The sequence below is a fragment of the Macaca mulatta genome, chromosome 11, assembly GCF_049350105.2.
Source record: "Macaca mulatta isolate MMU2019108-1 chromosome 11, T2T-MMU8v2.0, whole genome shotgun sequence".
In the NCBI taxonomy this organism is placed as follows: Eukaryota; Metazoa; Chordata; class Mammalia; order Primates; family Cercopithecidae; genus Macaca; species Macaca mulatta.
Window position 1 is genome coordinate 73,703,632 of NC_133416.1, and position 20,778 is coordinate 73,724,409.

Consider the following 20,778-nt stretch of genomic DNA (forward strand, 5'->3'; position numbering starts at 1 on the left):
CTCTAATAATGCTGCACAGGCTAAGTGACTGAGTCTTTAATTTCTGGGACCTTAACTGGCACAGGTTTATTCCAAAGTCTTGGGAGGCATCCTAGCAATGTATTCACAGCATCATACGGTTTTGTCAAATTCGAAAAATTATATTTTTGTATTTTTTTTCTTAAAGAACCCCCTCCCCTCAAATTGTATAAACTTGAGGCGGCACAAAACCTAGATCTTCCTTTGATCATACAATTGTATATCCAGAGAGCACTTAAGTTAGCCAGAAGAGTCACATACATTTGATTCTCACAGAAACCCAGGATCCTACAAATGAAAAATCTGAAGCTTTCAAGGTTAGACAACTTGCCTGAGGACAGGTATCAAACAAATCCTTTTGTGAGGACTTAAAACTCTAACTTCAGTTCTCACTCCACATTCAGTCTTCTTTCTACACTATCACTTTAGTTAACATGGGTTGTGTTGGCTTGACCAGGTTGCCAAAGTGACTCTTATCAAAAAAGAGTTCTGAATTCTAATTAAAAGTTCTAAGACTATTTTTCTTTTATTTTGAATGCAAACATGAAACTGTAAAATCAATTGTAGCTCAAGTAGCCTGTGAAAGTCACTTTCACACAATGTGTAAAAGAATATTTACTGATTTGTATTGAGTAAACGACCTGCCAAACCCTCACTTGGGAGGCCACACCAGTTCCAGAGAATAACAACTTTGTGTTAAAATTCCAGAGAAATATGCCTGCTGAGTATCTTTTTTATTGTGTTTAATCTTTGTTAAGCTCAGTGATACATGCACATATAAGAACATATTTTTCTCATATCTGAAATCTGGATACATATTTCCTGAAAATGTATTACTACTCCTTTATTTTTTTTCATTGCATATTTTCCTTTCACAGATTCATCATGTAGTCTGAATATAATACCCACTCTTGTTATCAAGCACAAACAGAAAAGAGGACATTTTCCCTTTAAAAGCACAATGCCCTATTGATGCCTTTAAAAGTCATTAAAGAATATCTCACAAAGCCCATGAGAGCATTACAATAATTGCTTTCCTTACCTAGGTGAAAAAGGACATATCTGTCAAATAGAAAAGTGCAGAAGCAATTAACACCTTAATACTCTACTGGGAAATTGCCTGAATTAAAGAAATAACAGAGATGCTGCATGGTTATTGTATTTCTAATGTTTAGTTACTAACATAACTGTCCTCAGTCATTTCCATTTACTTTCCCCAGCACAACAGGGCTCAGAGTTAGGCATGGGCATGGCGGAGGGTGTATTTGGGTGTTTGCATATTAGGCACATATGGTTCTTCAGTCACATGTTTCAGAGGCTGAATGCAGAAGCAGGGCTGGCGTATGCACTTATGAAATCAATATGTAAGGATACATATGTTTTAAATCAACTTTTCAGGCATAAAAAACCCCACACTTCTGGATTCTGTGCTGCCTCCCATGGAACTGCCTTCTCAGTCCTCTTTCAGGGCTGGGGTACTCAACAGAGAGTTTATATTTACCAGGCCTTCCACAGAGACAGCGGAGGCACATGAACAAACTGGGGAGTGAATCAAACAGGTAAAAACCCTCATATATCAGCAGCAAGATCTAGAAAGAACCCAGCAGTCCAATTCATTATCTCTCCCTTTTCCAGGAGATGTTAGATGGTGTTTATTGAGTACAGTCTAGGCACACCTATCTGGTTAGAATTTTGAAAGACACTGTAAAAGTAAACAGGGCCTGGGTCCCTTTTCCTTAGGAAGAAACAAACCCATAGATTGTAGTAAAGGTAAAGCGTATTTCCTTCCTCCCACCCCACCCCCAAGCATGACTGTTCTATGAGGGAACAGGGCAACTCTCAAGAATTCTCAGAGAAAATCATATCATGGGATGTTCTAGTTTCCATTTTTACACAGGTGAAATCAGACAAAAGTGAAAAAAGACAGCATGCAAAAAGAAAGTAGCAATGAACTCAGGACAGTGCTGAAGGAGGAGGGGGCAGTTGGTTCACCTTGTCTGGTGACAGAATAATCTCAGGTGACCTTCAGGAGCTATCTGGCTCAACGCCTATTTCCATTTGGTTTTCTTTGCTATGTGTCTACAGTCTCCACCCAGTAACGGTCTGGATACCCCCAGTGTGAGAAACTAATCCTCTCAGAAAGTCACCTATGCCTTCTTCAGATAGCTTCCATGGATAATACCTCACATTTATTAAGAATTTTATATGTAGTAGGCCTGACTTGGTATGCATGGAGGACGGTGTCTATGGCAGCTCTCTATGATCCCTAACTCCTGATGTTCACCACCTTTAGATGTCCTCTTCCTTTGAGTGTGAGCATGACCTGTGGCTTACCTCTAACCAGCAGATATGGCGAAGCTTCCAGATGCATGTTGTTACATATATGCTGAATATGCACATAAGATGGTAGCACCCATCATGCTCACAGTCTTGTCTCCCTTGTGGGCTCTGAGGCTGGGGCTGAAGGTGGCCTCTGGGGCTGACAGCCAGCAAGAAACCAAAGCCCTGAACTGAATTCTGCCAACAACCTGGGCGAGCCTGGGAGTAGATCCTCCCTGAGTCAAGACTCAGTGGAGACTGCTATTCTATTTGACATCTTGATTGTAGCTTTGTGGGACCCTAAAAAGGACCAGATAAGCCATGCCTAGAATCCTGACCCACAGAAACCATCAGATAATAAATGTGTATTGTTTTAAGCTGCTAAATTTGTATTAATATTGTTACATGGTGAGAGATAACTAATGTTAATGCTTTATGTGTATTAACTCGTATAATCCTCATTACACTCTCATTTCACACAATGGGAAAACTGAAGCATGAAACTGAAGCAACCAGCTTAATTCCACACAGTAGTAGGCAGCAGGGCCAGCATTCAAATGAGGCAGGCTAGCTCCAGAGCCTGCGTTCCTAACTAGGCAGGTGTGCTGCCTTCCTGTGCTTAGAAAGTTCTACCTTAAGCTGCTTCCAAATCTGATTCCCTATAGCTTGCCCTCATAGCACGAGTCAAACATCCAAACACAGCTGCTAGTCAGAGAAACTGAAAGAAGCAAGCTGTGCAGGACACACATGTACAGGCTACAGATGCGAAATAGGGTGAAGAGCAACAAGTGTTGCCTCCCAGTATTCACCAGCCAGACGAGATGCATCTGTGTTTAGATGGTGACTGCTGAGAGGGTGTCATGCTGTTTGGTGCCCTCTGGCCTATGAGTTATAGTTCTGCCTCTAAGATCATGAAAGACGTGATAATCCTTTTTCCATATGAGTTGAAATATTCCAAACTATTGATCTTCCCCCCCCCCCCAAATGCTCTATTTTCTCTTACTCACATAAATAGTGAGTTGTTTTTGGTGTTCTCTTTTGCAAATGGCCTTCTTGACACATGCAGAAATGTTTATATGGTTGTTGGCTCTGTGTGCTTTCAGCTGGCAGAGATGCCTCATCTTCTTCCTCATCAGCAGGGCAAGGTCAGGGATGCCCTCCACCCACCCAAGATATGGTTCTGATAGGCAGCTTCAATTCACCGATATTCTTTCCTGTCATAGCAGTTTAAAAAAATTATCCAGGTAATAAACAAATGTGTTTTAGTATAAGATTCCAGTGAGGCAGAAGGATTTGGGCAAAGCCTGAGGGCACTCCTCTGCACTCTCCTTCTACTCCTCCCATCTCAGAGGAAGCCACTGTCAAAATTTGTGCCAACCTTTCACTCTCTCTTTTAAAACACTAACATTTCACCTAAATTGGATTGAACAACATGAAATGACTTGCTGTTATATTTTATACCAATATGTCTTGGAGATCTTTTCATGACATGGCCTATAGGTCTACCTCATACTTTTAACAGTCTTGTAAACATTCCTAGAATAATGACATCCTAATTTGTTTGACCATTCCTCTATTGATAGATATTTTCAGTTGCTTACAATATTTTATTAACATACTTCAACATCTCTGTACAGACTGACTTGCTGTTATATTTTATACCCAGTCCTGCCCACTTTCATGGTCAGCTCCACTCTACTTGTCCTCTTGCAGCTGACTGAAGGAACTCTCTGTTCCCACTTTTCTTTTCCTTTTTTTTCTTTCCTTTTTTTATTTTTTTTAGACGGAATCTCGCTCTGTCGCCACCCAGGCTGGAGTGCAGTGGTGTGATTTTGGCTCACAGCAATCTCCGCCTTCTGGATTCAAGCAATTCTTGTGCCTCATCCTCCTGAATAGCTGGGATTACAGGCACCAGCCACCATGCCCAGCTATTTTTTTTTTTTCTGTTTTTAGTAGAGATGGGATTTCACCATGTTGGCCAGGATCATCCCGAATTTCTGACCTCAGGTGATCTGCCCGCCTTAGCCTCCAAAAGTGTTGGGATTACAGGCATTAGCCACTGTGCCTGGCCTCCATTCCCACTTTTCAACAGTGAATCAGAGTTGGGAGAGGTCCCTTCCTATTCCTGGTGCCACCCTCTTCCAAACTAACTGACATTCTCCCTCAGAGGCAGTGACTGATGATAACAGTGGTTGTCAAGTCTACTTATATATTTTTTTGAAGCACTCCTTTATCAGATTGGGATGATTCTAAAAATCATCAGATTTTATGAGTAGCAAGTACAGTTACATCTTCATGCACAGGTGTATTATTATAGGATATATCCCCAGAAATGTTCAGAAAAACATACTTTTTTTTTTTTTTTTTTTTTTTTTGAGACGGAGTCTCACTCTGCCGCCCAGGCTGGAGTGCAGTGGCCGGATCTCAGCTCACTGCAAGCTCCACCTCCCGGGTTCCCGCCATTCTCCTGCCTCAGCCTCCCCAGCAGCTGGGACTACAGGCGCCCGCCACCGCGCCCGGCTAGTTTTTTGTATTTTTTTAGTAGAGACGGGGTTTCACCATGTTAGCCAGGATGGTCTCGATCTCCCGACCTCGTGATCCGCCCGTCTCGGCCTCCCAAAGTGCTGGGATTACAGGCTTGAGCCACCGTGCCCGGCCTGAAAAACATACATTTTTAAACATTTTTATTGATGATACCACTGTGTCTTCCAAAAAGTTTATATTCCTATGAACAATTAGAAGTGTTTATTTTTTGGTATCCTAGATAACACTTGAAATAATCAGCATTTTAAAGATTTGCCACTTTATTTATTATAAACTCTCTTTCCTTCATTCCTTGTGTCTGAAGAGGAGAAGAAGAGTTCTTGCCACCAAAATGACAACCACCTTCATTTGGCCTCCTAGAAAGAAAAGATCCTGGATAGGCTTTATTGGTTTATAGGCAATGTTATCCTGCAAGAATGGTAGCTAAAAGGTATTCAGGACAACTAGAAAATTTTTCCAAGTTCTATAGTCTCAAACGAGAAGAACATAGGCAAGAAGTCTCTGCTTGTAGAAGTTGGTATAAAGTTACTTTTAGCATTTAGCTGAAATACTGAGCTACTCAACTCCAAAGTTGTATCTCCAGTAGCTTCAAAGGAGAAAAATCTTAAAGTAAAAAGAATTGACTTTAAGGTTAAAAGAAAATGTATGCCAAAGGTAGGCAAAATGTATTAAAAGAATGCCCTAGATGTTTAGAATATATTCAACTTTCTAGAGTCAGATAAAGTTAAGCCAGAAAATTAAAATAACGTATAAACATGACTATGAAATGAAGATAAAAAATCAAAGATAGCTGAAAGGCTGGAATGAGCAAGCATCTCAATTTCTATATTGAAGGATGCTAGAAATCTTAGACCTCTGAGATATGTCCTGGTAACATTTTAGAAAGGATTATTATACCACTGAAGAATAAGGGAGGTAAACCACCACCATATAGAAAGATAATATATACTAGGTATGATATTTTAGTATTTCAGTGGGACTTTTAGAAAGATCTCTCATAATAAGCTGCAGATGGATGGACTATCATGAACTGAGTGAAAATGATACCCAAAGCCCGTAAATCAGCATGCATGGGTAAAAGGCAAGATCTCTGCCAGGGATGCTGCAGAGCTCTGTCCTTGGCATTGCTATGCTCAATATTCTTAACACTATTTGATACTTATCAAATTTGCAGCTAATTCACTGCTAAGAAGAGTAGTAGATATATGTGATGATCAGGAATAGAGACTATTTCACCAAGTTGGAAAGAGAGGCTGACTCACTCGAGAGCTGTGTACATAGCTGAAAGAAGACAGCCTTCGAATTAAGGTGATTCTAAACTCAAATATCAGCGCCGTTGTTGGGTAGACTTGGACAAGTTACCTTAGCCTCTGTGAGCCTTAACTTCTTCATCCACAAAAGAGGGATAACACCTCTGTTTTTTAAATATATAAGACCAACATGACTTTTGGTACATAACAGATGCTCACTAGTAAGCACTCTTCCTCCTCTCCTCTTCTCAAACATTACTGGCTGAATAGAAGAGAAATAAATGTGCAGACAACTGAATGAAGGGTACAGAGTTGCACAGAATTACACAGAGTCCTACCCCTCAAGGGAGGAAACCTAGCTCTTAAGGGCAATTCATAAGACCTATATATTTTAGTTGATGGCAAGTTCAATATAAACAAACATCATTATTTCATTTAAAAATACAATAATAATCTGCATTGAGTATTACATCCAGATCAGGGGAGCTAATGGTTTTCTTGAACTGTTCTTTTCAGACCAACAGCATGGCGAAGTGTCTAGTTTTGACTGCTCCATGCTAAAGACCATTGACAAACTAAAGAAAGACTAGCAGGATATGGAAAACATGTCACATAGGACAGAACCAAGGAAGGAGCATATTTTATCTGGTTTAAACAACAACAGCAACTCAAGGAAGAGATGATAGATATATTCAAGTATCTGAATGACTGACTTTGGGGAAGTTCAGAAAGATTAGAAGAGCCAGTGGGTTCACGATAAGAAACTTCAGTCCATCAGGATAAGGAATGTTTAAGAGAGATGTAAAAAAGCAGGGGTTACTTTGTAAGATAGTAAGTTTCCTATGCCTAAAAACGTTGAAGCAGAAGAAAGTAGATGTGGAGTTTCCAATAGTGAAAGTAGAACACAAAGGGGGAAAATATGTGTATGTGATGCATGCACATATTTTTTTAGGTGTTTATTAGAGAAAGATCAGTAAGAGCACTGCGAGTTCCACTCTATCATTCTATTTCATCATTGTGTAAAGGTTGATTTATAATATTGATGAGATCCTAAGGCAGGTGATGAAAGGAGACTCTTTAATTTGATAAACATGGGCTGCACCCTGCTATGAACCCTACTGGGCAAAACTTTGTGGGAGAATTTTTAATAAGGATACATTTTCAGCTGGGTGCAGTGGCTCACGCCTGTAATTCCAGTACTTTGGGACACTGAGATGGGAGGATTGCTTGAGCCCAGGAATTCAAGACCATCCTGGGCAACATGGCAAGACCCTGTATCTACAAACCATTTTAAAAAAATTAGCTGGGCATAGTGGCATGTGCCTGTGGTATCTGCTACTCAGGTGCTGAAGTGAGAGGATGACTCGAGCCCAGGAGGTCAAGACTGTAGTGAGCCATGATCGTGCCTCTGCACTCCAACCTGGCTGACAGAGCAAGACCCTGCTTCAAAACCAATCAACCAATCAACAAAATAAACAAACATTTTCTTGAATTTAAGGGACTATAACCTTAAATTAAATGTAAGTCTACAATCCAGGAAAACAATTGCAGAGCAACTTGAAACAGGATGAGTGAAACTGCTGAAAGCTTCAATAAAAATATAAAATATTCTGGGCCGGGCACAGTGGCTCATGCCTGTAATCCCAGCATTTTGGGAAGCCGAGGTAGGTGGATCAACTGAAGTCAGGATTTCAAGACCAGACTCACCAATAAGGTGAAATCCCGTTTTTCTTTTCTTTCTTAAACACATTTTGTAAAAATACAAAATTAGCCAGGCATGGTGGCACATCTCTGTAATCCCAGCCACTAGGGAGGCTGGGGCAGGAGAATCATTTGAACCCAGGAGGCAGAGGTTGCAATGAGCCGAGGTCACGCCATTGCACTCCAGCTGGGGAAACAAATAAAATAAAATACTCTGGGTGTTACAAAAAATGATTATGGAAGGGAGAAGTAAGAGGAGAGAACCCAGAGGAATGGAATACGCTATATGGGAATGTCACAGGCATCAGCATTAGAAGGGTTAGGGTTTTTTTTTTTTTTTTTTTTTTTTTTGGAGACGGAGTCTCGCTCTGTCGCCCAGGCTGGAGTGCAGTGGCCGGATCTCAGCTCACTGCAAGCTCCGCCTCCCGGGTTCACGCCATTCTCCTGCCTCAGCCTCCCGAGTAGCTGGGACTACAGGCGCCCGCCACCTCGCCCGGCTAGTTTTTTGTATTTTTTAGTAGAGACGGGGTTTCACCGTGTTAGCCAGGATGGTCTGGATCTCCTGACCTCGTGATCCGCCCGTCTGGGCCTCCCAAAGTGCTGGGATTACAGGCTTGAGCCACCGCGCCCGGCAGAAGGGTTAGTTTAATTTGTCCTTTTTTAATTTGAGGAGGCAGGGTTTTTAAGAAGGAAGAGGGGTCTATTAGTTAGGGCTATACTGCACTGCAGGGTAATCCTCGGACAGTGTCCTAGGTAATCCACTGTCCCAGTCTTTGAAATGATACCTCCTCTCTCTCTCTAAGCCTTGAACATCTCCTTCCCCTCCATACCCTCTGTGGATGACCTCACCTCTTATGTCACTAAGGAAATAGAGCAATCAGAAGATGACTCACAGATCTTCTCAGCAGGGACTGTAGCACCCTCCTGCCTCTGTGCCCCTGCACGCTGCCTTTCCTCCCGCTGAACCGGTGGTGCACACTGGAGGCACCCCTGCCTCTTCAAAGACTGGTTTTGCTTTTATCCCCTCTCCCTCCTGCACGATTTTCTCTCATTCCACTAGATCAGTCACATCAGCACACAAACACGCTGCATCCTCTCTTACGTATATATTTTAAAGTCCTCCGTAGACCACATGCTCCCTGTGGCCACTCTCCCATTTCTCTGCTCACTTTGATAGAGAAACTCTGATTAGAGTTGTCCACTTTCTCTGCCTGTTACTCAAGTCTTATTCTCACCTCAAGCCATTCCAATCAGGCTTTTACTCCTGCCTTTTCACTGAATCTATTTTTGTCAGGGTCACCAAACCTCCCTTCTTATAGAATCTTATGGCCAATTCTCATTCATCTCATCATCAATCTTTGACCTAGTTTTTCTCTCACTCTTTAGTCACATGGCTCATAACTTGGATTCCAGGGTACTACATTCTCCTGATCCTCATGACCACTGCTTTTGTTTCTTCATATCTTCTGCTGAATCTTCCTCTGTCTGTGCTACCTAGAAGACCTGTCACCCACCCCCATGGGTATAAATACCGCTGACAAACTGAGAGCTTCAAAATTTCTATCTCACCTAAGCTCTTCTCTGAGTTCCCCACTCTCCTGTTCCACTGATCCATTTCTTCCTGGGTTATTTTCTGTTTCAGTAAATGGCATCAGTATTTACCCAATTGTTAAGAGCAAAAACCCTGAAATTATCCCAGACTTCTCTCTTCCTCTCTCATCCCACATCCAATTTGTCAGTAGGTCCTTTAGGTTCTTTCTTCAAAATTTGACCATTTTTTACTACCCCCACCTCCACCTTCTAGTCCCAGCCACCATCATTTCTTGCCTGAAATACCATGGCAGCCTGCTAACTGGTCTTCTTTTTCCACTTTTGCCTCCTTAAAAGCCTATTTTCCATATAGCAGCTAGAGAAATTAAAATAAACAAAAAAGAAATTACATCAATACCTTAACCCCTACAATGGCTTCCTGTACTGCTCAGAATAATATCCAAACTCTTACCATGGCCTAAAAGCTCTACAGGACACAGTCTTGTCTCTTCTCCAGACTCATCCCTTACACCCCCAGCCTTGCTTCCCCCTTTCTGGCCATGCTTAGCCATTCAATTTGGCGTAATATTGTTCAACCACCTCTTTCTCTTTCCTTGTTTCTTTTTAGTTGTTAGCAGAAGTTTCTTTCTCTCAGTTTCTTTAAAAGCCAAGCTTGTTCTGACTTTGGAACTTTGCATTTGCTCTTCTTTTGGCCTAGAATCCTCTTCCTCCAGATCATTACATGGTTCACCACTCATTTCAGGCTACTCCAAAGTCACCAGCTCATGGGGGCCAACCTTGGCCTTTGGAGGCCATGGAGGCCTCAGATTTTCTGTCTGAGCATGGACACCATAACTTTCTGCCCCCACTACTCTACTACTTACACTAGTTCATTTCCCTTTTTTGTACACAGCATAGCCTGACCTTAGACCAGGTATTCAATGTTTGCTGAATGCCTGTTTCCCCTGCTAGCCTGTCAGCTCCATGAGGACAGAGGCTAATAGGCTGGGTTCACATCTATATTCCTAGCACCTGGAACAGTACCTGGCACACAGTGACTGCTCAACGAGTTACTGTTGGATAATTATGTGTTGAATGAATGTATAAGGGTCAGTTTAGAGGAACACTCAGAATCAAAAAGTGAGAGATCATTTTAGTTATAATGGATGTAGCGAGGAAGTAAAGGATGGGCCAGAGGAAAAAAGGAGAATGAAGTGAGTGTGCACAGGTGAAGGGCAAGGGATCAATGTGTCAGTGGTTTACATTCCATGCAGAAGGCAGGGGGGTTCCAGAGGTGCAGTCAAACTCCTGAAGAGATCAAAGAGCTTTGCCAGGTGCTATAAAGTATTTCCACCCACATTTTGAAGGGGAAATGTTCATAACATCTGTTTAATGTGTAGCCCAGTCATAGGTTTTAGAAATGTATAAGAATATTTGATTTTAAAAGAATTTGTGTATCTCTTATATATTTTATATATTTATATATAGATATGATCAGAGTCAGTGAGTCAAGACTGACTATGATGCTACAGAACACAGTGACTCGTTTCATTTTCTCAGTGTTATCTTACCGCTTTCTATTCTTCCGTGGTTTTAAAGGGGAAACATAAAGCATAGTTATGATGTTACCAGTTTCAGAGTAAGTAGTTAAAAGCCTGCTTGACCAATTTTAATTTTTTTCCTTGACTGGAAAGCTCTGAAAGGTATAAGTGCATGGAATAACACGACCCGAAGCCCTAGTAGTTCGCCTCCTCAGTTTCTCCTAGTACTCCGTTACTTAGAGAGATAATGGCATGAGCCCTATGACCCCAAGCCATTACTCATTAACCCCCTCTAATTTAGGGCTCTAGTCAATGAGGACTGAGATGGAGTCTGTGACTTGGATGGACAGAGATCACCCATATTCAGAGGCTTCTGCTCAACTCACACCTTCTGGATACTTCCAACCAGAGGCTCAACTGGCTCGAGAAGTCAGTCTTCACATTTTGTTCTAAGTGAGGATTCTCTCCACCACCTTCTCCCTTCCCTCACTACTCAGGAATCTGGTCAAAATTTATATTTAACTAGGGTTTATCCAAGGTCCACTGTTTTCTAGTCCTGTGATTTTAGACAAGCGACTTCAGCTCTCAGAACTTCAGTTTGCTGGCGGGGTGCAGTGGCTCACACTTGTAATCCCAGCACGTTGGCAGGCTGAAGCAGGCAGATCATGAGGTCAGGAGTTCAAGACCAGCCTGGCCAACATAATGAAACCCCCATCTCTACTAAAAATACAAAAATTAGCTGGGCATAGTGGTGCACGTCATGGTGGCGCTACTCAGGAAGCTGAGGCAGGAGAATCGCTTGAACCTGGGAGGTGGAGGTTGCAGTGAGCTGAGATCATGCCACTGTATTCCAGCCTGGGTGACAGAGCAAGACTGCGTCCCCCACCACCAAAAATAATAATAATAATAATAATAATAATAATAATAATAATAATAATAAAATAAATAAATAAAAGAACTTCAGTTTGCTCATGTGTAAGAGGGGAATAAAACTTATTTTCCCCCTGGTGATGTTTCTGAGGAAGAAATGAGATGATATTCATGAAGATGACCAGTCCAATACTTGGCACTGGCATGAAATAAATGGTAACTAGTACTTGTATAATCATTCCCCTTTCCCCACCTTCTCTCTCTCTCTCTCTCTCTGTCTCTCTCTTACTCTCGCTCTGGGTTAGGTTACTCCAATGATCATTTCATTCTCGTTATTCCCCAAGCTTTGGCGTAATATTGTTCAACCTCCTCTTTCTCTTTTCTTGTTTCTTTTCATTTGTTAACAGAAGCCCCCAAAGCCTTTCACTGTCATTCAAATGACGTTTCTGCACTACAAATCAACAACTACTTACTGACTACCAACAAAGTGAAGTTTTGTGGTTGTCAAAGTCATGTCTTCTGAGAAGAATCTCATTCCAAGTCAGTGTTTCCCAAAGTAGGTGTGTATAGATATTGCTGAATGCGAGATGATTTAAGATGACACAGAAACTTTTGTTTTTAATTTTCAGAGTTAGAAAAAATTTATATTAGAAAAATATTATTAGCATATAAAATTACAGATAGTAAAGCCTATGATAAACCTAAGTAAAAAAGTATACCAATTTAAACTTACTTAAAATCATATTAATTATAGTAGAGGTGGAACACAAATATATAACAAAAGTAATGAAGATGACATATGAGTAACTGAAATTTGGGAAGCTGTTCTGAGTCATATAAGGTCAATAGATAAGAAAATATTAATAGGCCCAACTACTCTATTCAAAAGTAAACTATGTAAGATGTTTCTTCACTTTCTTCAATGCCAATCAAGCCATACAACTTCTACCTAGCCTAATTTTCTAAAGTCACCTAAAACCCTAGGGTCAATGGTCTACCAAACCCAGGAATGGGAGAATTAATTTTTTTCAGGGCAAAAGTAATAGAGGGAAAAGACTTTTTCCTTATAGCTCTTATGGCTATATCCTCAGTCAGCCTGTAAAATTTTTCTGACACTGGAGGCTGTTGCTAGCTGTCATCAGAGTCACTCCTACATGTACCTGGAGCACAACATTGACCAAGTGCCATCTCTCCTATAACACAGGAATTCCCAAACAGGGGGTTCAGGAAATACCAAAGCACAGTTACCACAAAAAAAATTTCCCCTAAATTGCATGCTGGAAGAATTATTGTTTCAAAATCACTTGCTGCATATGCACCACTTTATTGTATTTCAGCCAATGTTTACTAAGGCATGAGAGAAGTTCAAACATAATAGACTGTCGTTTCTCCAAATCACTAATGAAAGCTATGGTTCTGAACACACAAATCAAGGTGCTGGTTTTGCCTTGTGCTACTTGAGGAGCACTCAGTATGTACTCACAGCCACATAGCAAACTGGATCAGTTCTCTGGAGGAGATACTTAATGTGTACCTGCCATAGTAAGTAATATGTTTGGCTCTGCATTGCTCTATTTATAGACCAGCGTTTCTTCCTCATATTTTTTAGCACTTTTCTACAAGCAGAACACATGAATGAATCACTCTTATCTTCTCAATTTTATTATTAAATGGTGCTCAACTTTTTCCTCGGGTGTTTTAGGACCGCACAGACATTTTCTGGTCAAATAGAAACAAATGAGGCTGGGGGGAACCTCTGGCCTTTCAAAGTCTCTAGCTTCTGGCTGACCTATATTTCATTCATTAGTCTTGGGCAGCAGGCATTTTCTTGGAAATGTCATGTTGGGTGGAACTTCAAGGCCAAATGTGAGTATTTGCTGCAGCATACAATGAGACAGAAAACACATGGTCAACAGAGAACTTGTTGCACTTTTTCTGTAGGAAAGTATGCTGGTCTTAGGGTCACAGATTCCTCACACAGAAAATCTACCTGCTGACTTTTGCTTATTCATTGATTCCACAAGTATTGATCAAATACCTAACATTTGCTAAGGACTGTTGCATGCACTGGAGATAACAGGTGAACTAGACATATAGAGGATCTGCCCTCGTGTAGCTTACATTTTAGCTAGGGACTGAGAAACAAAAAAATAATAAATTTGTAAGTTAATTTCCTATAGCGATAACTACTATGGAAAACAAAACAAGACATGGGAGAAGCCAGAATCTCAGGTATATTTGCAGTGCTAACAGTCTTGACTTTATAATCGTAGAAACTTCTCTCTAAAGAAGTAATGTAATTTAGCTACTTTCTTAAATATTCAGTAATTTTAACACTTGTACACATAATTTTAGGTTCTTTCTTAAGGCTGACACTGGATGGATTTGGCAGAGTACACCCTGGCCCTTAGTTCTCATTTTCCTCACTTTGGCCCACTGGGACACTTGCGAGGATGCAGGGACAGCTGGACTGAGAAGCAAAGGTACTTATCTCTTGGTATTTTTTTCCCATGTTGGTCATGTCCTCATTAATAGTAGATTCTGCCTTAGTTTCTTTGGACAGCAACTGTGTACTTTTAGGACATTTCACACTTGCTTGATTCAACTGACTTTGGTTTCTCATCCCTGAGATACATTCTTTTTAAAATTTTTTTTTTATTTTTTACTTTTTGAGAGAGGGTCTCACTCTGGAGAACAGTGGTGCCATCATGACTCACTGCAGCCTTGATTTCCTGGGCTCAGGCAATCCTCTCACCTCAATGTCCTGAGTAGCTGGGACCACAGGTGCATGCCGCCATGCCCAGCTGATTTTTGTATTTTTTGTAGAGACAGTGTTTCACCATGTTGCCCAGGCTGGAACTCTCAGGCTTAAGAGATCCGGCTGCCTTGACCTCCCAAAGTTCTGGGATTATAGGTATGAGCCACTGTGTCCAGCCTCACTCATTTTTTTGCAGGGGCTCAATAGTAGAACTAACCAGATGAAGCAGAACCAGGCATTTACACACTTGAACAGTGGTATAGCTGTAAAGTCCTAGTGTAAAAGTCACACTATATATCTTCTGTAATAATACAAATTTACATAAATGAAGCATCTAATGATATGAATAACAAAGACAGGAAAAATTTGGATCAGAGAGGGCAGAACCTTCAAATTCCTATTGTAGCCTCTTAATTTAAGGTTACCAGCTCCTCCCTGGTATCAAGGGTATGGTATTATGGGGATTATCTTCCAGACTTTGATTGTTCAATAGATACTGACTTTTCCTGGATGTATTCTAATCAGCTTGACTGTACACATCTTGGGCTACTGGACATTTCAGATTCTCAGCTTCATTTTTTACTACCCACTCCCAAGTACCTAAATGTGAGCAGCAAGAAAGACTGATGTATACTTTACTCCCTTAAGACCTAATTGATAAGTATATTTTCTTACATTTTAGGCTGGGAAAAAAAATCCCACACAAACGTTTATGGCATTATTCTGGGTACAGATTGAAGAAAATTTTCCTGCGTGCACCAAAGTTTAGAAATGTAATAGATATGAATATTTGACATCTTTCTGCATTTGTCAATTGTCCAGAATTCTTTGGGCAATTAGTCAAGACTGATATAAGCAAAGAAAGATGTCCTATATAGAAAGAGGAGGCAAGTCAAATAAGTAATATACTAACTCTAGGTTTTGAGGTCAAGTGTAGAATCCTGTCTTTCCTTCACAAATATGAGACAGACATGATTAAATGCCTCATCTCTAAGTGGGCAAGGTCACAGATTATTGCAAAATATGCCAAACTCAAAGTCTGTACAGATTTTCTCTAATGATTTCGACAAACTCTTCAAGTGGTCGAACTTCATTTCACCAGCAATCTGTCAAATAAAGGAGAATCAACAGATTCTTTTTAATAGACATTGATATATGGTAAAATCTGTTAGTTCTAAATACCTTTGTCCTTGGAATTTATCTTATTTTTGAAAACTAATGGGGAGAAATGAGATTGAAAATACATCTCCCTAATATTTTTAATTGAATATTAAGTCTCTAATACAAACTTAAAGTTTGGTATCATAGGACACTCATGTCATTCTTTACTATCATCAGTATTAAAAATTTCATTAAACCTTATGGAAGACTAAAAGATCCTTTTAGTTTTACATTTTATGCTATATGAGACACGATTAAAATGACAAGTTCCCAAATAACATGAATAATGTATTTCCCCTTTATCCAAAGCAAGTGCATTTTGCTCCTAAGAGTGTTTAACCCATTTTCTTTTTCAGGAAGAGGAAAGGAGGGCGATAAAAGGATTTATGGTTAGAACGGGTATTTAATGAAAGGCACATATTTGGCTTGTGATTGTAAAATAACTGCTGTAGTTATTCTGAGTTTAGACAGGAGTCATAGATTTTGACATTAATAAAAGCAAATTATGATTCTGTTAACATTCATATTTACCTCTTTGGGACAGAATTGTTTAAAGTTACTCTGTTTTAGTCATGGAAATAGTAGAGTCCGTATTAAGAAACCTTATTTCTGTGTATGTATATAAATGTTTACTTCAGGAAGCACCAGATCTACATTTATAGAATAAGTTTCAAAGAACAGCTTAAAATATCATAAAACTTAGAGAAACTTAAGGTGCCTTCTGCTACTTTATACTCTTTTTCCACTATATTCCACCCCATTCATCAGAGAAAGTGCTAATATGAATGGTCAAATCTCGTCACCATCTTTGGACCACTGGGAGTGGAGCTTTACGGGGAGATGTAGGCAAAAGCCATAGCTCTGTTAAGATTTTAGCCTCCTTGTGTTTGCTTACTCCCCAGCAGCTGGGGCAGATCAATGGCCCTGGAGCTGCATCTTACTTGGGAGGGGCCTCTGCATTGAGAAGGTCAGAAACTAGTACATTAGCCAAACTCTCCTTTAGGGCTTCTTTTCATTGGTGCGCTTTTCTCTAGAGGCATCTTTCCATGCTGCCGGGGTGTTAAAAATATCTTGAGGGAAATAGGATTGGGAGTGAGCATAGGAAAAGGAGACTAAGGCTGTAAATGTCCATCTAGCTCAAGCCTTGTCCAACCCACAGCCCACAGGCTGTAATACAGCCCAGGATGGCTTTGAATGTGACCCAACACAAATTCGTAAATGTTTTAAAAACATTTTGAGATTTTTTTTTGTGATTCTTTTTTATTTTTATTATTACTTGCTTTAGTTCATCAGCTATCATTAGTGTATTTTATGTGTGGCCCAAGACAATTATTCTTCTTCCAATGTGGTCCAGGGAAGCCAAAAGATTGGACTCTCCTGAATTCTGGCTCTTATAGCTCTGTATGGTCCAACTTAGTCCATCAGGAGAACACTTCAGGATTTTTCAGTTGAAGCTCTGGTAAATAATAAAGAGGATACACTTACTTGGCCTTTTCCTCTGTGCATTTTTCTCTCTCTCATGGACTTAGTGGGGGCAAAAGTGGACACAGTAGGTGATTGCTCAAGACTTCTGGATGTTGGGTTTCACTTCTGTTTGAGTTATTTCTTGGCCAAACATCTGAGAATACTCTCTTCTTTTTGCCAGAACAAGAGTTCATGGGTACTTTTAAGTAAGACAGTAAGGGATTAGAACTCCATGAGTCATTAGTCAGTCAGGAGGCAGTTTCCAAGAAGTTTTTTAATTCTCTCCTTAAAATACTATTAAGTAATAGTCTGCTGTTAACCACTTTGGTTTCTTAGCCCTCTGGCTGGTGCAATCTTTTTTCTTGAACTGTTCTAAATAACTAAGAAGATTCTGAACACTCCTAATAACCTCCGGCCCCTACCTTGAGATGAACAAAAAGGGGTCTATCAATGGTCAAGCTCCAGGAAAACATCTCATAAAGCTTACCAACAGTTAATGATTCCAGTGACTTTTATATCTAACATAAAGACAAGGAAAAGACAAAATTCATGATGAAGAATAATATGTGCCACAAACTAGGGATTATGATGAACCAATTCTGTGTATTTAACGTGTAACTTAAAAAACTACTTAATGACTTTAAGAAAAAGGAAGGCCTTCAAACATGTTGTCATTAGAATGTGGCACTAGAGAACCCATGAAAAGAAAACATTGATAATAGCATATTTGCTTAGTATCCCATAGAGTTATGAGGACACTGGGAAGTCTCCTTCTTCCCAGCAGTAGAATACTCAGTACCGGTAAATGTAGAGCAGCCAAGAAAGAATTGATGGGTAACTGATATTCTTGAACTTCAAACAGAATATTTCTTTAATGCTGACAAGGAGAAAACAGATAACACAGTCCAGAACTGACTGTAGTAGTTTTTCTAAATGCAACCAGCATGAAGAATGATGTTCTATAGGATAAAATAGAAGACATCTTGGCACTGGGTGATGCCATCTAATTGCAGAGTTCAAATTGCTTTAGAATCTTTGAAGCACCAAAACAAGGATGTAAAACATATTCATAATATGTGTCTTCATAAGTCCTGTACTTTCAAAATGAATCTAAGCCTTTGGAATAAGAGTAAAAATAACCACCTGAAATTTTTATAAAAATAAAGAATAATCATGAAGAGGGTTACTCACAAATGGGATTCATCTTGCTCTTTATTCAAGTGGAAAATTCTTCCTTTCACTGACACGTTTGCCAAACCATTCCATTTAATGTAGGAAACACCACTTTGTTTCTTCTGAATTGCTAAAACTATTGTACTCTAAAATCCTGTAGCTGAGGTTTAGCTGTACTCAATTTGCTTGTATAAAATATACAATACATCATTTTAAATCAACGTTTAAATGTATTAATGCTTTTAACCCTTCTAAGTACAATTGCTTCCACAAGGAATTTTTCCATGAATTATCTAGTTCAGATTGTTTGAATAGCATTTTGAATTTCCTTTCCTCTTTAATTTCAGAACTTACATGTTTTTGTGTCATTCACAAATCAAAGCTTCAAAATATTGAAGTTTTGGGGTAAAGACATTTAAAGATATTTCTTCAAAATGTTTTGCTGGAAAAACATAGATATCACTCATTGTATTACAATACAATTCACACTTTCCTAAGGAAATAAAATCACAAATTTCACAAGAGCTGTCCAATGGAAGCAAATTCAGGTTCAAAGAGATGAGAAGAAAAGAGTGATTTTGCATTCAGCATATATGATCTGTTGCGGCAACTGTGAATTCCTTATTTCTGCCAGCTATAGCTCAGTAAAGAAATGGATGCTATTGTGAAAGTCATCCCCTGAAAACAGAGATGAGAGTAAGTAAATGAGTAGAGTTGATACAAATTCAAGTCATTTTGCAAAGGATTTTACATTGATGGATTACAAGATGAATTCTCACAAGTTGGCAAGGTTTTCTAAAGTCTAGCTTTTATGAATATTGTTTGAACAAGTGGTGTAGAATTCATTCTATGCTCTGTGAAATAACATGATTTATTATTATTATTATTTTTACCAAGTTGGAATTGTTTAGAATCACCAAATAACAGGATTCAAAAGTAAAACAGCTGAAAAATCCAACAGTCTGGTCTAACCTGGGATGCTCTGTCTCCTCACAGCCAACGCTCCATCAGGCGGCTTTGTCTGGCTGGCGGATTTAGTGTAGGGACTCTCATCTGCAAAGGTACAATGAAGCGTTTGGTTAATTTCCATCCAGTTTCTAATGCAGTGAAGATTTTTAACGGATTGCAATCCTTCTGCGAGAGAGAAGTGGTACAGTACAGTGGAAAGTGTTGGTAGGCCTGGGTCCTATACTTGGGTTAGCTGTGCGATCAATCTTTGAAAATGTTGTGAATATGTTTCTTCCCTTATAAAAGAGAGAGAAAATTCTCATCTACTTCTTAGGGTTGTCAGGATCAAAAGCTATAGTGCTCATGAAGATGTTTATGAAATGGTAAGAAGTATGCAAATAGAGTATACAAATTATTTGTCACCTACATTCATTGATAAGTAAGTACCAGTGAATAGGTGTAACAAAGACAAAGAAGAAATAAAATGGCTCAATGGGCACTAAGAATAATCAGGTAGAAGAACAAAGAAAGTAAAAAGAAAGGCAATATTTCAGATAAGCAGATGACAGAGTTAGTATTGCAAGGGAAATAAAGCCACTCAGAGTTAGTAGGTTCCTCCTGGGAGTGTGAACTGGCAGCCAGTGCAAAGCAGAGGGATAGAGATGTTCAGAGGGAAGACCAGAGGAGCTAGGTTGAGAATAGGGAAGGAATGATGGTTTGGCAAAAGAAGACATATATTGCAATGAGCTTGTTTGTGCTCTTTTAGAAAGAGATGAAAATAACTTGCAGAATTATTAAAAGAGCAACTGAGAAGACAGAAGGTCTAAAGCTTAATGGATCTGTGAGAGTTAGGCAAGAAGGTGAATGATTAAAACAGTAGGTGACAAGATCATGGAGACAATGGGTCCATCCAGTTCTAAGTAAGGTGATTTTTTTTTTAACTTTGAAAATGATTTTACCTGACTAGGAATAAAGGAGCAGTGATCTAGGATGGCAAATACTAAGGCTAAAATAAAGGACAATTCTTCCTAATTGGGATGGGAGCATTTATAAAAAGTAAAAGAAATGTGAATAACAACCTTAAAAATTTCAAGAATAAGATGTACATGGCTTGAGTAAATAGAATGTAAAATAATTATCTAGCATATTCAGTCCAGCTAGATAACCTAAATGTCACTGCTGGCCACACTGTAAGATGTATTATTGTTGTTGTAACCATTTTATAATAGCAGGAAATCATTAAAGAACTTAAAGAAGCCATATTGTACATGACAAACTATTACACATAACAAGGATTTATTCAGAACAAGGCTCTATCATCTGAGAACATTAATTCTCCCAACTGAATGGCTTGTGTTTCAAAATTGAGGAACTCATTTCCTCTCTAGGATGAACTTCTGGTTTGAAATGATTCATGATTTCTTCATAAAACTAACAAGGTCTTTATACGCAATGACAAAAGGAAAAGATTAACACTGCTGTAAGTGGCAATTAACTTAAA

At 39.5% G+C, this 20,778-nt stretch overlaps 1 protein-coding gene and 1 long non-coding RNA gene across 12 annotated transcripts in view; one reads left to right on the top strand and one right to left on the bottom strand.

The window, feature by feature from the left end:
• GRIP1 (glutamate receptor interacting protein 1) overlaps positions 1 to 20,778 on the bottom strand; it is a 715,153-nt gene that overhangs the window by 215,672 nt on the left and 478,703 nt on the right. For all 11 annotated transcript variants that reach the window (XM_077954689.1, XM_077954687.1, XM_077954683.1 and 8 more), the window contains exon 2: positions 19,302 to 19,382. In XM_077954689.1, the coding sequence (XP_077810815.1) occupies positions 19,302 to 19,382 (81 nt within the window). The remainder of the gene's footprint in view (positions 1 to 19,301; positions 19,383 to 20,778) is intronic.
• Positions 1 to 20,778, top strand: part of LOC144332948 (uncharacterized) — a 183,426-nt gene that overhangs the window by 69,784 nt on the left and 92,864 nt on the right. The window lies entirely within an intron of this gene.